General features: G+C 40.9%; 1 protein-coding gene across 2 annotated transcripts in view; it reads left to right on the plus strand.

The window, feature by feature from the left end:
• Window positions 1–16497, plus strand: part of LOC124798534 — a 114413-nt gene that overhangs the window by 73996 nt on the left and 23920 nt on the right. For both annotated transcript variants that reach the window (XM_047261983.1, XM_047261982.1), the window contains one exon: window positions 8340–8454. In XM_047261983.1, the coding sequence (XP_047117939.1) occupies window positions 8340–8454 (115 nt within the window). The remainder of the gene's footprint in view (window positions 1–8339; window positions 8455–16497) is intronic.

Raw genomic sequence — 16497 nt, forward strand, 5'->3', positions numbered from 1 at the left:
CACAATTCTAACGGGGTCTTTTGTACGGCCGAGTAAAATGTTATTGCGTCCATTTGCTGTTAGGATGGGATGCGTGGGTGGTAGTTCTGGGTAGTGCAGAATGTGGAACAGGGAAAACTTAGTTTTACCATTTATTAATAAAGACCGTGCGACAATGCATTACGTGCATCTGGTAACCCATCATCACTGTGTCAAGAGCGATACATGTTCGCAACTGGCCGGTCTGACTGCTCTTCGTAGCCAGTGGCTGTGTACACGCCACGGCGTGCAACTGGTGCTGTCCGCTACGGCCATACAATTCTGCCGTTACAATCACCCTCCCTCATGAAAACAAGCTACTGAAGGTTGCTCGAGACGACCTCCTGGGCGTCATGCGTTTGTCTCGCCAATGGCGCCGTTGGGGGGGGGGGGGGGGGCACTTAACATTTATTCTGTTTGCAGACACAGTGATGATGGGCACTGGCGAGCGGGTTTTCAGGACAACAATTTCGTACATTACATAGGCTGTACATACAAGAGACATCTATAAAAGCACAAAGAACACAACACTGACAATCAAATATGGATTAGCATTATTGGAAGATTCAATAGACTTAATTTTAGTTGCTACTTCTAAGAAATTTAACTCATTATTAGTATATATTACACTTCCATGGATATCCGCAATTAAATTGTCATCCTTGGGTAAGCTGGACAGAGAATGATTTGCATAGATCAGTAAGTATGATTCATTGTAATAAACAGGTAACATCCTTGTTAAAGGGAATATTGCATCTGCATAAAAGGTGGTTGGTAATACAGAAGGCATTTCAGACAGATCACATGATAAATCACAGTGCATAACATTCAGAATTAATCCACTACCAGTTAATTTGAATGTGAAAGGTAGTTCAGGTGTGTCAAACGTTTCACAGGTAAATGTGATTTCGAGAGTTGAGTTAAACAAATATATTATACCTTCAGAATATCTTTTAAGGAATGATTGATGAAGATGCATTAAAATCCTAGGGCAATCACCGCAAGGTGAATTGTTCATAAACAAATCTTTCTCACAGCTGTACACTCTAGTATCTAAGAATACTGCCGTCTCTGGCAAATTAGCTTATGACTACGTTTACACTTACGAACATCATGTTCATTCATGGATACAAAATATCTTCTATCTTTACTGATTAATAAATAATCCTTTAGCTGATAAATTGTATGAATACCTATTGGCTCCATTTCACAGGGTAAGTATGAATTTTATACATTTCAAAATTATGCTTGGGTCTGGCAGTCGGTATAGAAACAATTACAGTTAATTGATCTTCAATCATAAAGAATATGTGGTAGTTAATCTGTAATAAGCATGTAAATTGTAGGAATTGACAGGGTAAATCATGGTAGATTATGTTCAATCAACAGCAACAGTTGTAAAAATCGATCTGGATGCAATAAAACACTATTCAAGAAATTATTTGAACTACTTTCTAAGGCTATTCTTAAATTGAGAGCATCAAATTTAACGTTTGATAAACTGTCTGTAATTCTTAACAGTAGGGTGTTTAAATCTAAATGTGCACTCACAGCTTGAAGAATTGCATATAATTCACGGATGGTTGCATTCATTTCACCATGAATTGTGTTAAAATTTGTAATGAACTCTTCCAAAATTTGTTCAATAAACAATGTGTGGTTAGTAACAGTCTTTTGCATATTTCTTAACACAATTATTTCATTAGAAAGGTTAATTGAATTTGCGTTGGACTGCTGCTCTATAGCTAGTATTTTATCCTTTATGTCCAATAGATCTTGGCTAGTTAAGGCACCAAATACCGTACTAAGAACTCTACCTCCAAAATCAAACTAGGCATGTTTGCGCCTAATCAAGCTTTTATGTGGCAAGAGTTTTAAGAAACAGTTAATCCCTTGCTCATAGCTAGCGAAAGTGGATTCTGCTTGCATTTTTGCAGTAATCCAGTTGTTATACCAAGAGGTTCCAGTTTCCAAGACTGTATCATTATTCTTAATTGAACAGATCAAATCAATTTGTTTTTTAACAGAATCAAATTGTTGGTGAATCTCAGACAAATTATATTTAAGCGCAATTGTAGCACTGTGCGTTGAGACTACAATGTCTGATTGTGGTTCAAACAACACACCTGCATTCTGTGATACTATGTCTACAGCATTAATGGAACACACTAACATAACAAAGAATAGCTGCGATTTTATGTTGCACAGCACATTCACATATGCACTCGGCTAAACGCAACACACCTTGCATTCACTCACACTACACACGCTTACGGAGGTTGTAAGTGTGCCTTGGGCTGGATCGCTGGGTTGGCGGCGGCGACACCTTGGGCTCGAAGTCTGGACTGTGAACTCACGGTGCTCGGCTCCTGGATTTTGGAGCAGCTGGTCTGCCCCTTGGTCGGTCCTCGTCGTCGTCCTGCGTTGCTACAGGAAATCTACCCAGGTAGGGCTTTACACAGTTGACATAGACGATAACTGAACAAAAAGGCATTTGGAGCTCTAGAGTGACAGGTGACACCACCTCCAATATCGGGTATGGTCCCTTCCAAAACTTCTTAAACTTTTTGACCTGCGACTTCATTAGTACTATGTTGCTCAGGTAGACAAAGTCTCCCACTCGATACTGCGGCGCGACTGCTTGGTAATCATGTTGCTTGGCTTGCGGAAGGAAGGACTGATGAGTCCGCTCTTTCACTCCCCTCCATGCGTTCTTCAGTTTGTGAGCTAACTCCCTTACGTGTTCATTGCTGATCCCGGCTGTCGATCATGTAAAGTCCAAGGGTGAATGCATCTTCCATCCATATACAATCTCATAGGGACTGAGGCCCGTTGATGAGTGCATTTTAGCATTGTAGGCATTTACAACATATGGAAGACAGACATCCCAATTATCGTGTTTGCTGCTTACATAGTGGCTAAGCATTTTAATGATGGTTCTGTGTACTCTCTCGATGCGACCATTGCCTTCAAGGTGTGCTGGTGTGGTTCTCAACTGCGTTATTTGCATCAGCTTACATGTTTGGTTAAGTAAATCACTCGTAAAATTCCTCCCTTGGTCACTGATAATGCTTAATGGAGATCTAAACTTTGGAATCCATTCCTTCACAAAAACTTTAGCTATGGTTTCAGCACTTTGATCAGGTATTGGTACCATCATAAGATATCTGGAGAAATGATCTAATATCATCAATATGTACTTGTTTCCATACTTAGTCTTCGGCAGGGGACCGACGACGTCTAACCCAATTCTTTCAAAAGGTTCACTTGTCTCCGGCAGTTCTTGTAATGGTGCCTTAGTTCTTCCAGAATTATTCCGTCTGTTGCAGGAATCACATTGTGAAACAAACTCAAATACATCAGCCTTACGACTTGGCCACCAATACTTTTCAGCTACTTTGATATTCGTTGCCTTTTTACTGCAGTGTCCTTATAGTAAGGAATCATGTTGTTCAGTTAGGATTTGCTCTCTCATGCTTCCTGGAATAACTAGGTGATTCCCTTTATCAGTAACTTTGTACAGAAATCCATCTATTTCAAGGAACTGTTGATCATTTTTCCATGTTTCACATTGTGGATCTTCTTCTTGGGCTGCTTTTAATTCCTCCTCACAGCTTATGGTGACACAAACACGAACCTTATGACTCATCGCATCAGCATTCACATGTTGTTTCCCAGGATGATGGATAACTGTGAATTGGTAAGCGCTCAGTTCTAATGCCCATCTTGTTAGTCTCGAACTAGGATCCTTTAACCTCAACAGCCATTTAAGTACGGCATGGTCTGTGATTACAGTAAATTCTCTTCCTGTTAAGAAACATCTGTTTTGTTTGATACCAAAGACCAGAGCACAAAGTTCCTTTTCAGTGGTAGTGTAGTTACATTCCACCTTATTTAATTGCCGGGAAGCAAATGATACTGGACGTTCTTGACCATCAAATTTTTGGTACAAAATAGCACCAATTGCAAAATTTGAAGCATCTGTGGAGAGGATGAAGGGCTTACTGAAATCCGGATAGGCCAAAAATGGAGCTGTGGTTAGAGCAGTTTTCAGTTTCTCCATTGCATTTTTGCATTCTGTTGACCAATTGAATGTGGCTCCTTTTTTAAGTAACTGCGTCATTGTCCTTGCGATATCTGCATAATGGGTTATGAAGCAACAATAGAAATTCGATAAACCCAAAAATGACTGTAGTTCTTTGACTGTTTGTGGTTCAGGAAAAGTTTTGACAGCTTCAATTAATTTTGAATCAGGGTGGACACCTTCACTGGTTATAACATGTCCAAGGTACTTCACTTCACTTTGTGCGAAGTGACATTTATCTACTGATAAAGACAAGTTAGCACTTCTGATACGCTCAAATACTGCTTGAAGTCTCTTAGTGTGTTGCCTCATGTTTTCACCAAAAATTATCACATCGTCCAGGTATACAAGAGCTTGTGTTGGGGTGAGCCCATGTAAAACAGAATGCATTAGGCGTTGGAAGGTAGCTAGGGCGTGTTACGTAGTCCAAAGGGCATACGGAGGTATTTGTACACTCCTGTTGCAGTTACAAATGAGGTTTATGCTTGATCAACTGGATTAACTGTTAATTGTTGATATTTGCTAGTTAGATCACAGAATGAGAATATGTGACATCTGCCCAAATAGTCCAGGGTTTCCACCAAGTTTGGTAACAGGTAAATGTCTGGTGTGGTGATGGCATTTAAAGCTCGGTAATCAACGCAAAATCGGAGCAGATTTCTTCTTTACTAGTACCACTGGTGATGACCATGGTGGATCAGCAGGATCTCTTGGTTTAATAATTCTGGCCTCTAGTTGTTCCTTGACCATATCTTCGACCAATTCTCTTTGACTGAATGGAATTCGGTAAGGCTTCTGCGTGATTGGTGCTGCATTTCCAGTGTGTATCCGATGCTGAACTAAGTGAGTAACAGGTAAATTTGAACGGTCTCTGAAAAGATCTGAATACTCTAACAAAACAGGTGCTAAACTCTTCTGATCATCAGCTAACAAATGTTCAATCTTCTTCCAAATTTTGTTCTTTAATTTGATTTCATTTTCAGCTCCTTGTTTCAATGTTTCTGTATTACAAGAATCTGTTTTTGTGACACTGCTGCTTCGTTTGGAATCGGTATTACATCATCGTTACTTATGCTTGACACTTCAGCAACCTTCGTTCTTCGTGGCAAAATGACATCTGTATTGCTCATATTCGTTATTGTTATTGGGATTCTTACCATGTTTGGCCTCACCATTGTAGCTACACCTATACTTCAGGCAACATAAAAATGCATTGTGTCCAATAATTCACAAAGTTCCGACCGTTCGGTCAACAACAGAGCTCCTTTTCTAATCAGTGGCGACTTTACTTCAACGTGGATTGTCTTTCCTGTTCCCTGAGGAATTTGCTGTGGCTGAGTAATTTGTACTTCGACTCGGAGGGTTCCAACTGATGCGTCTGTCGGGGTGATCGGTCCCTCAATGTCAGAATTTCGGCTCCTTTGAGTGTGACAAGAAGAATGATTTTCCAGATTGTAATTGTTACGACCTAGTCTGATCCTTCCTTCTGCAACAAATATCTCTGCCCCATTAGCGGATAAGAAATCAGATCAAAGTACACCATCGTAGCACGTTTCATTATTAGAAACCACTTGCACCGTTGCTGTGTATTTGTCCTGGCCTAGGCACAATTCTACATCAACTTCTCCATAGTTATGTAATTTCCCACCGTTCAGCCCCCACACATTAAACATTGGCAGTCTATAGAACACCACATCAATGAGGTCTGTGCTCCTGTGGCAATCAATAATTTAATATTTTTTCCACGATAAAGAGCACCTATCACGAAGTCATTATTAAATTGATTTTCAGCTACACTAACAGGAATCACTGCCTCGGGCAAGGGGCGGACGCTGTGGTGGCACGTACGTCTCTGTACTCGTTTAAAGATCTGCTGAGTTGTCTGCTGCTCACATTTGGTTTCTTTTTGTTGCGACAGTTCCTCACTAAGTGACCCTGTATCCCACAGTTGTGGCAAGTCTTGTTCTCCTTACAATCCTTGCGCTTGTGACCGGGCCTATTGCATCGGTAACATTCCACATTTGTGTTGAACACACGAACACACTATGTTCTTCTTTTCGCATGTCATTTGGGCGTCTCAATGCTTTGACAAAACCAACAGCTGCCTCTGCTGCTTCTTGAAATGTTTTACAGTGTGAGAGTCTGACAGCTTTGTTTACTTCTTCCCGATACAACCCATGGATGAGTGTGTCAAGTTCTCTTTGATTGGCTTCGAAAAGCTGGATCCGGTTCTCATTTTCATCCTCTACAAGCTCGTAAGTCTGAGCATTTATGTTTCAGATTCTATCAACGAATTGCTCGATAGATTCGTTGTGCCGCATGGGCAAACTATAAAGTTGCTCATGGTAGAATCTGATTGCATTTTTGCATTTGAACCTCTAACCACTACCATTTTAAAATCATTGTAAACTTCTGTTTTCACGCAAATCAGCTCCGCGCTAATGAAATCTTGTGCGGCTCCTTGGATTCTCAATTAGCAACTGCTAGCTTATCTGAATCAGTCCACGAACCCAACAGAGCTGTGCCTTCGAGATTCCGAAAAAATAGTTTCACATCTTCCTCAGGTTTTCCACTGAACACTTGTACAGATGGCAACAGTGAAAAATAAAAATTCTTTATTGGAACAGAAGTGCCATCATGTGACAAATCAACTGGGAGGCTACGCTCGCTTTTATCTGCTTTTAATTGTTGAATCTCTCTTCATAGTTCTTCTATAATAGTTTGGAGATTGACCGTGTTACTCGCATTTGCGTCTACCATTTTGAATGCAGTTTATACCGGTCGCTCAATACAGGGAAATTTAAAATCCATCACTCCCTTTTGTTTTAAGCCAATCTGAGTAGACTAACTTGAATTCCAGCACTGGATGTCCTCGTGTTGTCAAACTATGTCCTTGACTGCTGCTGCAGCTTGCTGTGTTGTCATGAAGATGCTCCGATGTTAAGTTTACACATCGCTGCACTTTTCAGGACTGTAAGTTTTCCGAAAATAATCCCACACCTGTCACCACTTTTCTAACGGGGACTTTTGGATGGCCGAGTAAAATATTATTGCATCCATTTGCTGTTAGGATGGGATGCGTGGGCAGTAGTTGTGGGTAGTGCAGTATGTGGAACATGGAAAACTTAGTTTTACCATTAATTAATAAAGATGTTGCGACAATGCATTATGTGCATCTGGTAACCCATCATCACTGTATCGAGAGCGATACATGTTCTCAACTGGCCGGTCTCAGACTGCTCTTTGTAGCCGGTGGCTGTGTACACGACAAGGCGCGCAACTCAGATTGCATTTCCTGTCAGCATTCCGTGTGATAAGTGCACTGCGTGGCAACTCTGGTGCTGTCTGCTACGGCCATACAATTCTGCCATTATACAATAATAAAATAAACTTTTCATTGTATCACTCCGCTGACACACAGAATTGTTACTCCACAATAATGACCAGCTTGAAGCATTAAACAGTGCAGTTGTATCAGATACCTTGCAGTCACTTATTTGATCACTAATTATCTTGTAGATAACTGACCTGTTGTGGGATTGTGCTGCTGGCTCAGAATCTGGGTCATTTCCTTGCATGGATTGTACATTTTTTCTCAACTAGTTTGCTGTTTATTTTGTATTACTGCTGCTCACTTGGACGTATGACAACAGAAATTATTACTGTCTCAGCTAAAACAATAATGAAGGAGTAGATATGTGTATGCAGTTGTAAAACAACAATGGAATGCTACAAGACAATGTTATTTGTGATTGGGACATTTTATACATACGTGTGCCTGCTCAGGGGTTACAGTATACATCTTAGAGCCCATGTTTGCTAGATATTTTTTCTTCTTTTGGTGTTAGGAACCTCAAAATCTATAAAGGGAATTTAGTTACACCCTGTATGTGTGTAAGATTACATTGGCATTCAGTCTTCTGAGTGCTAATCACCCTGTAAGTAATTTAGAAGGAAAGGTAACAACTTATTGGGTAATAGAGTTTTTGACTCACTGACTCACGTACAAATGAGACTGAAAATTTTATATTATGATCACGTTAATTTTTTACTACATGCTTTTGCACTGATATTCCTATAAAATTTAGAACTGTGACAATCATTGTGTATAGGAAATGTGAATACTAACAGTATAATTACTGGCATACAGTTTTGGAACCAGATTTTAAAACTAACATTCATATGAAAGCTTTTGTAGGAATGTTGTTTACTGTTAATGTTTGCAATCATTTTTCAGCTATAAAAATACACCCATATCTGTTCAGAAAGAAAGGCCGGTTAAAAGCGAGTTTAAGGAGTTCCTTTGTGCAAATGGGCTTCATCATTTTATTGACATACTTTTTGAACATGAGGTAAGTGGTGTACAGTAAATAGTATACTGAATTAATGGTTAGTTCTCATCATTACAGTCCTATTAAATTGTGAAATACTAAATCATTCTGCATCTCATTAAAAATTGATGTTTGTAGTAAGCAAGAGTAGATTGCAGATGTGACGTATTCCTAGCACTCACAGGGAGATATTGAACCTACCAGTTACTTACGTCCTCATGGAGTAGTACATGACTTTTGTAAACTCAGTTTGCTTATTAATATCTTCTGGATACTACGATCATCTATAAATTTATCTTGCAGAGATGGTCCTGCTATAGTTGGAGTCACGAACGATGGCAGTTGAGTTTAGGCTTGTTCTGCGCACTTGTGTCATGCATACTCTGATGGTCAATGAATGTTCAGTAGTGTTCTGAGCACTCTGCTCTGAATGCCATAGCTAATGTGAGCATTAAACGTGATCGTTGCTAGTTGTTTAGTGAATTTACATTTCATTTGTTGTGAGTTGTCATTGCTGATGGTTGTGGTAAGTGATGAATTCTTCATAAACAAGTGAGAGACATAATTTGCAGGATATATGCCTTCTTCAAGTGGAAAGCACCCATTTGCGCCTACTGCAAATGTCGCTTGGAATCATCAAGAATGCCATTTCTGTCCATGAATAGACATTCGCAAACTGCCACCGTTCATGGCGCAGACTATAGTCAGTCATGGCTAATGACCTTCGTCACTTTGCTCAGATCATCTTCTTTGAAGATTTCGTGCATCAGTTGGAAAAAGATCTCATTTTGCGTCCTTAACTACGTAAATCATTCATTTCCAGAATTCCTCTGTTTCAACCATATATTGTAAAAATAATGCTTGATACAATTCGCGTTACAATAAGACTAGCCTCCTCCTCTCTGGTCCATACACAAAAGAGTGAGACAGTTTCATTTTATATTAAATCAACCAAATATTGCAAAAATAATGTTTCATACTATGCACTTTACAATAAGCGCTAGGCTGCTCCTCTCCGGTCCGCATACAGAAGAGTGGGTCAATCTCATTGCATACGTTCAAAATCCATTATGGCCACCTGTTAGTCATGAAGGTTGTCATGTGCCCTCACACTCATAATCTCCTCACTACCAACTACTGATGCCTTAGTTATAACTTCCCTGTGCACTCTGAGGAGTAGGTGCTGTCCACTCAGAGGTCCTGGGACTCCAGTCAGTGTCTGCTAAGGAGAGCAGCTGGTGAGAGTGAATGGTGTTAGGGCGAATGAACCATAATGAAATAGGTCAAGCTCACCCAGACTGATGAAAATGCTGATACAGCCATCTCTTTAGATAGAAAATAAAACTTCAATGCCGATAATTAAAACCCTCTGGCATTCCTCTCTTTGTCCAGGTCGTAAGATGAGGATAAGACAGGAGAATATGGAGTCAGACAATGCATTTAGTACTTGGTGCACTCCAGAACTGATGAATTTTTGGATATGTTGAAGCCATTGTTCTTAGAAAATATTGTGGATAAATTTGAACAAGTTGCAATTCAAAAAAATGAGGAAAACATGGAATACTAGTCAATCATAGGTACTTTATAAATGTGACAATGTCAGGGATGTATCAGTTGCCATCTCTCCATATAAAAAACTAACATGACTTGGGTTCTCATATTTCATTGGGACCTCACATTACAAAGTGACACCAGCTTGGAATAACACAGAATGCATTTTGATCAGTATGTTCAGAGTGAACCAAAAGATAACTAGATGGACACTGATGTTTTTATCCTTGTCGCTGAAGAAAACTTTTTTCTCAAGATTGATGCAAATATGCTATGCAGATGCAACATCAAACCTTGTTGGTATCTGAGGTTTGGAAATATGTCATCTAACGTTTGGAAATATGTCATCTAACTGAACTGATGAACCTATCTGTGGGGGCTGTGGAAGGAGAGCACTTGAACAGACTTTGCAAACTCACCCCTGTATTCACAAACTGCCCCCCTTCCCCTTGTTTGCCAACACACCCAGCATTCAAGAACATTTTATAATATTATAAATAAATATAAATGACTACACCTGTCATGATATCAAACTTGTCTAATGCAGTAGAAAAATACTTACACACTGTGCAATGACAACAAGGGTGCAACTCTTCCAATTCCCAATTCTAGCCACATGTCAAACCAGTTGTGCAACACAGCGAATGTCATCAGCCTCAAACTCATCAGCCTAGATTCATTGATTTCTTCTAGACTCACCAGAATGGACAACTGCTGCTGAAGTGCTCTCCAGCAGTGAAACAGACCAGCAGCCTCATGCTATCCAATTGATGAAAGAGCCCCAGGTTGAAGATCAGTGTAACCATCTTTCATAATCAAACTTACAGAAACTGAAAAATCATAGGATAAAAGAAAAAAAAACCTGAAACCTAGTCCAGTGCCTCTGACCAACTTGGACATTGTCCTAGCTGAAATTGACCCTTTGAATGGTGATGTAGTATCACACTCACAGATGGAACATAGATTCTTAGTGAGGTAACTGCAACCACTCTTTACCACCAGCGCATTCTTTAACCCAAACCTAACATTATTTTACTGGAATTGTAATGGTTACCATTGACACATGGTTGAGCGTTGCCAGTTAATGGCTGTCTACTCCACTACGTGTGTGATTTTATAAGATATGAAGTTTTTAGAAAATTAAAACTACCAGAAATTGCTGTTTCTACTATAATAGCTGGACTAATACTAAGAGTGTATCTGGAAGTAGGAGTCTGAATGGTAATATGTTTTGGCTTGACCTGTTAGACAACATTTTTCCACACAAGTGACAGCATTTGCTGCCCCTCCCCCCCTTTCAGCCTTCCTCTCTTTTCCCTCATACACTATCACTGGTGTCAGCTTTCGCAACTAATTGTGATACTCCCTGCATAAAAATTCCGTACTTAGATGCCCGGGCCACCTGTCTCAGCTTGACGCACCAAGTGATTGCTACTAATTGTAATACATTCTGCATATAAATCTTACAGTTTTTGTTTGAGAAAGCAATGGTACGTAACATTTATGTCCCCCCCCCCCCCCCTAACATAAATCATGAGACAGTGGTCTAATTGAAACATTGCGTCCACCTTCTTATTGCTGGAGGAAGTCAGTGCTCTCAATACACTGTGGGGTAACATACACACTTCCATAGAGGCAAGTTAATAAAGCAAATAATTTTTAATTTATTACTCTACCTACATAACACTGGAGCTTCAACACTTTAACACACATCATGATACATATTCCACTAAAGGTCCTTCAATCTATAGCATTTAGTCTAATGGAATTTCCATTGTAATTGTACATACTGCAGAAGTAATGATCCCTTGTTCTTCAGACCCTCCCCACCGGAACCTGACATATCATTTGGAAGAAAAAAACATGTCATCTATCAGAGTGCATCAACAAATGCTCTAATCACACAAACACAAACTCCACACATAATGCTTACCCTGTTGTACCAAGTACGCAGGCAAGATGTCTGCAATAGTTCATAACAATGTTTTGCTGCACTGTCTATTTTCTGGAATTATTATTCTACTCTCCTGGTTCTTAAATGCTTAGCAGAGCAAAACAACTTAACTTTCCATGAGCAATGTCTGGAACCATTGAGCATCACATTTAGTGAGTAATAACTCCACAGTACTTTAGCAACATGCCAAGACACACCTCCCAGATCTCCTAAAAATCCAAAATAAAATGCTTAAACACTTTGGCAATGACACTAAACATGTCCTTGAGATTCCAGGCAGGAATAATACACTGTTGACATCCTAGAGATTTTTGATCATAGTTGGTAAAGAAGAGAACATTGTTCACAGTGAAACAGGAGAGTATTGTCAGTCCTATCCTGAAACCAGGAAATGGAACTTATACCTTGGACACCTACAACCCAGTCTGCTATAAGCTGTTTAAAAGACTGGTCAGTCTAGGACAGTGTTGCTGCCTGGAGACAGATGCCATCCCACCCAGTTTCAAAGTGGGTTTTGCTAATTCCAGTCCACCATTGATGATTTTATATGACTGGAGTTAGCAGTTCATAATGCTTTTATGTGCTGCTGACACCTAGTCACTGTGTTCTTCAATGTGTGACAGTTGTATGGTACCACTTGGCATCATCATATCCTGTCTACACTTGATGAGTTAGTTTTTTTGGACTTCAAAGGATTGTGATACATGAGAGATTTCATAGCTCTCCACAGAAAGAAATCAAGACTCAATAAATCCGATGAACTTGGAGACCAGGAAACTGGTCCACCAATCCCATTCCATGAGCGCAGGAATGACCTGTTCAGATGTGTACAAACAGCCAGTTCACAATGAGCAGGCACCCCATCATGCTGGAACTACATGTTGCACCTCACACTTGTTGGAAGAGCTTCAAGTAAGCCAGGAAGAACCTGTTGCAGAAAGGTCTTATAATTTGCAGCACCCAAGTGGGATGGTAAAACGTACTAAGTGACTTAGCAGTCACTGACCAAACCTGCCCACACGTTAACTGCGAAGCGATGTTGTGCTGCATGATGCCTCACACTGTGGGGGTTTTCTGGTGCCCACAAATCCTCACTGTGGTGATTGAATCCACCATCCGTAGTGAATGTGGCCTCAACAGCGAACAAAACATAAGCTAGGAAATGCACGTCTCAGCCAGTTTGTTTTAGAAACGACTCTGCGAAATGCACATGTGTAGGATGGCCATTGGGTTGCACTAACTGCACCCCATGGAGGTGAAAGCTGTGTAAGGACTCTGTATTCAAAACTGGATACTACTACAGGACATTCTTTAAATCCAAGGCAACAGCATGTATGCTGTAGGCAACCGCATGTATGCTGTACTTGGATTAGTCCCGATGCCATCCAACACACTTTCTTCCCTAATGACCAAACATGCTGATCGTTGCCTTCCGTCACTAGCTCTGACACGTTTTAATGACTCATTCTCGCACAAATTTCAATGCAGAAGTGCAAACAAACTGTGGTGCGGTTGGTGTCTTTCTGGGAACTGTTCTCAATAAAAGTGTCCAGCAGCTCATACACTGCACTCAGTTATTCCAAAATTATGTTCATGCCTGCAAGCTCATCATTCCATGCTCCTCATATGCTGGATAGCACTTGAATGAGGAAATCCTCATGTTCCTCTCCAGTACATTAGTGTTTAGCACCACCTAATGGAGTTCTCCTCCATTGCTCTCATGTACAGCACTACCTAGCAGCATATGATGACATTTGCGGCCATGGGTTGATATGCAGTTATCAATCCTTATGATGTGCATCATCTCCCCTAGAAGTTCATTGCAACATTTTTGGGACACTTTGTACATGAAAACAGTCCATCATGATTTGTCCTGAGTGTTGCACTCTTTGCTATCACAATTAATGATATTATGGTTGCCATTGGAATCACATCTCCCCAATAACCGTAAGAGGATGACTTGTGTACACATTAGTTTCACATCTACAATTTTTTGCTTCATGAGAGTGCGCAAAACTGAACCTGAAATTCATTAGTGACGAAGTCCCGTGGACATGCACCGACTGTTTGCAGTGGGAAACATCAGAACTTGTAAGTATCGTAAAGTCAAAAGAAGAAATAATTAAAGTGCTACAAAGTGATATCGGAACTCTCAAAAAAGAGATTCAGTCTCTGAAAGAAGAAAATGCAAAACTAAACAGCAAATCGGCAAGCTGCATATGTGGTAACCCATTGCAGAACAAAGCAAACAAATGTGAGGACTCTTGTGTGCAAACTCCGTTACCGAGCAAAACACAAAACCGTGAAAACTTATTTGTGCATATTCCAGCAAAAACAGTGGCAGGAAGCGAAATGTAGTAATTCTGTAAACTCCCACGTGCAAACTCCGTTACTGATAAGTAAACAACCTGTGTAAACGCGCATGTGCAAATCCCAGTGAAAACAGTGGCGGAAAATGAATCGTGCGGTAAATCTATAAGCAAAACTGTGATGTGTAAGAAAAAAGATAAATGTGAAAGCAATCCAGCAAAACAGATTGACAAAAGTGATATCTTTGTTATTGGCGATTCCATGTTAAAGAATGTATTGTTTCCGAACTGTTCTGATGTTTCGTCGCTACCGTGCGACTGCAGAGAGGAGTAAATTGGACTTAGGTTCCAATTATTCCGATAGTTACAACTCTCCCTTCTCCATGTGGGAGCTGGAATCAACTCTGTCTGACACTTGTGACATGGCACCTGGTCATGACCACATCCGGTACTGTATGCTTAGACATTTGCCAGCAGCATCAAAAAAAATCCTCCTTGAATGTTTTAAACTTTTATGGCAGACTCGTGGAGAGAGGCAGTTTTGATACCTCTTCTCAAACCAGGATAGGACTGCAAGTCTTCCAGTAGTTATGGGAGTATCGCCTTAACGAGCTATGTAGGAAAGACCCTGGAGCGAATGGTTAACTGGTGTCTGGTCTGGCTGTTAGAGACGAGGCAACTCCTTAGCTGCTCCTGTGTGGATTCTGAAGATTTCAGTCCACTGTTGACAACCTGACTCTGCTCGAGGTGGCTATTCAACAGTTTTTCCTACATAGACATCACTGCATTAGAATACTCTTCGATATCAGTAAGGCATACAATACTACATGGCAACACAGTACTCTCGCTCAACTGCATTAATGGGGCTTTTGTGGCCGTCTCCCCACTGTCATTCGGACCTTCCTGTCTCAGCACTATTTTAGAACCCAAGTTGGTGACTCACTGTCAGATCATTTCAAGCAGGAGAATAGTGTCCCTCAGGACAGTGTTTCAAGTGCTACCTTCTTTGCCATAGCCATCAATAGTATCACGTCTACAGTATAGAGTCTAGTGCAGTGCTCCCTGTTTGTAGATGATTTTGCTGTTTTCTTTCCTCCTCCAGTTTTGCATCAGCAAGCCATCAGTTGCAACTTTCTGTGCGGCAGTTAGAGGAGTGGGCTGCAAAGACAGGTTTCCAGTTTTCTGTGGATAAGTGTGTGCATGGTCATTTTAATTGTTCTCATAGTTTTTTCATTTACCTGCCTTGCGTATGAGGAACACCATTCTAAGTTTCAGAAATTCAGTGCAATTTCTGGGCCTCATTTTTGACTCCCAATTGTCATGGTTACCGCACCTGCGAGGCCTGAAAGCCAGAACCCTGCGGGCACTGAATATCTTAAAGTGCCTTAGTCACAGGTCTTGGAGAATGGGCAGAGCGTGTCTCCTCCAGTTTTATAGGGCTTTCATGCATTCATGGCTGGACTATGGGTGCATAGTGTATAGATTGGTGAGGTCTTCCTTTTTGAGGATCATTGATGCTGTCGACCATGAGGGGCTTCAGCTGGCCATGGGTACTTATCGGACCAGTTCCATACCCAGCCTTTGTGCTGAGGCAGGGGAACTGCCACTTACCATCTAGCAGCAGCTCCTCCTGGTGCACCAAGCATGTAAGTTTCTTGCAGCTCCAACTTCACCCGCTCACCCTCTTGTTGCTCCTTCGTCTCTGGACCGTTATTTTTTTTTTTTTTTTTCCCCCCCATCTCTGAGCCACGATGCTGTTTGGGAGATTCACGTGCAACATGTGCCGGAGTCCCTTGGTGTGGAGCCCGTACAGCCCCAAATCTAGGGTTTTAACTGCCTGCTACCTTGGTTATTGGAGAGGCCCAGAGTGATTTTAGATTTGGTGAGGTACAAGAGAGATTGCACTCCTGCTTCTGTTTTTAATGCAACATTTTCTGACGTTTTATCTGAGCACCACAACTATGTAGCAGTTTTTACAGATGGGTCGAAATGGGGATTCTGTTGGTTGCTCTGTTGTTTTTCCGCATCGTATCCTCAAGATCCGACTGCTTCCATCATTTACGGTCTTTGATGCAGAATTATCTGTGATTTTGCGGGCTCTGGAGCAGATGAGACGTTCTTCCATCCTAAATTTCTTGTCTGTTCCAATTCACTCAGTGCCCTTCACTTGTTGCAACATTTTTATTCAGCAGTTAAAATGGTCCAGACCATCCAGGATGCCCTCCTCCAACTACGATGATAGGGGAAGAA

Source organism: Schistocerca piceifrons, chromosome 5 (assembly GCF_021461385.2).
Source record: "Schistocerca piceifrons isolate TAMUIC-IGC-003096 chromosome 5, iqSchPice1.1, whole genome shotgun sequence".
Taxonomy (NCBI): Eukaryota; Metazoa; Arthropoda; class Insecta; order Orthoptera; family Acrididae; genus Schistocerca; species Schistocerca piceifrons.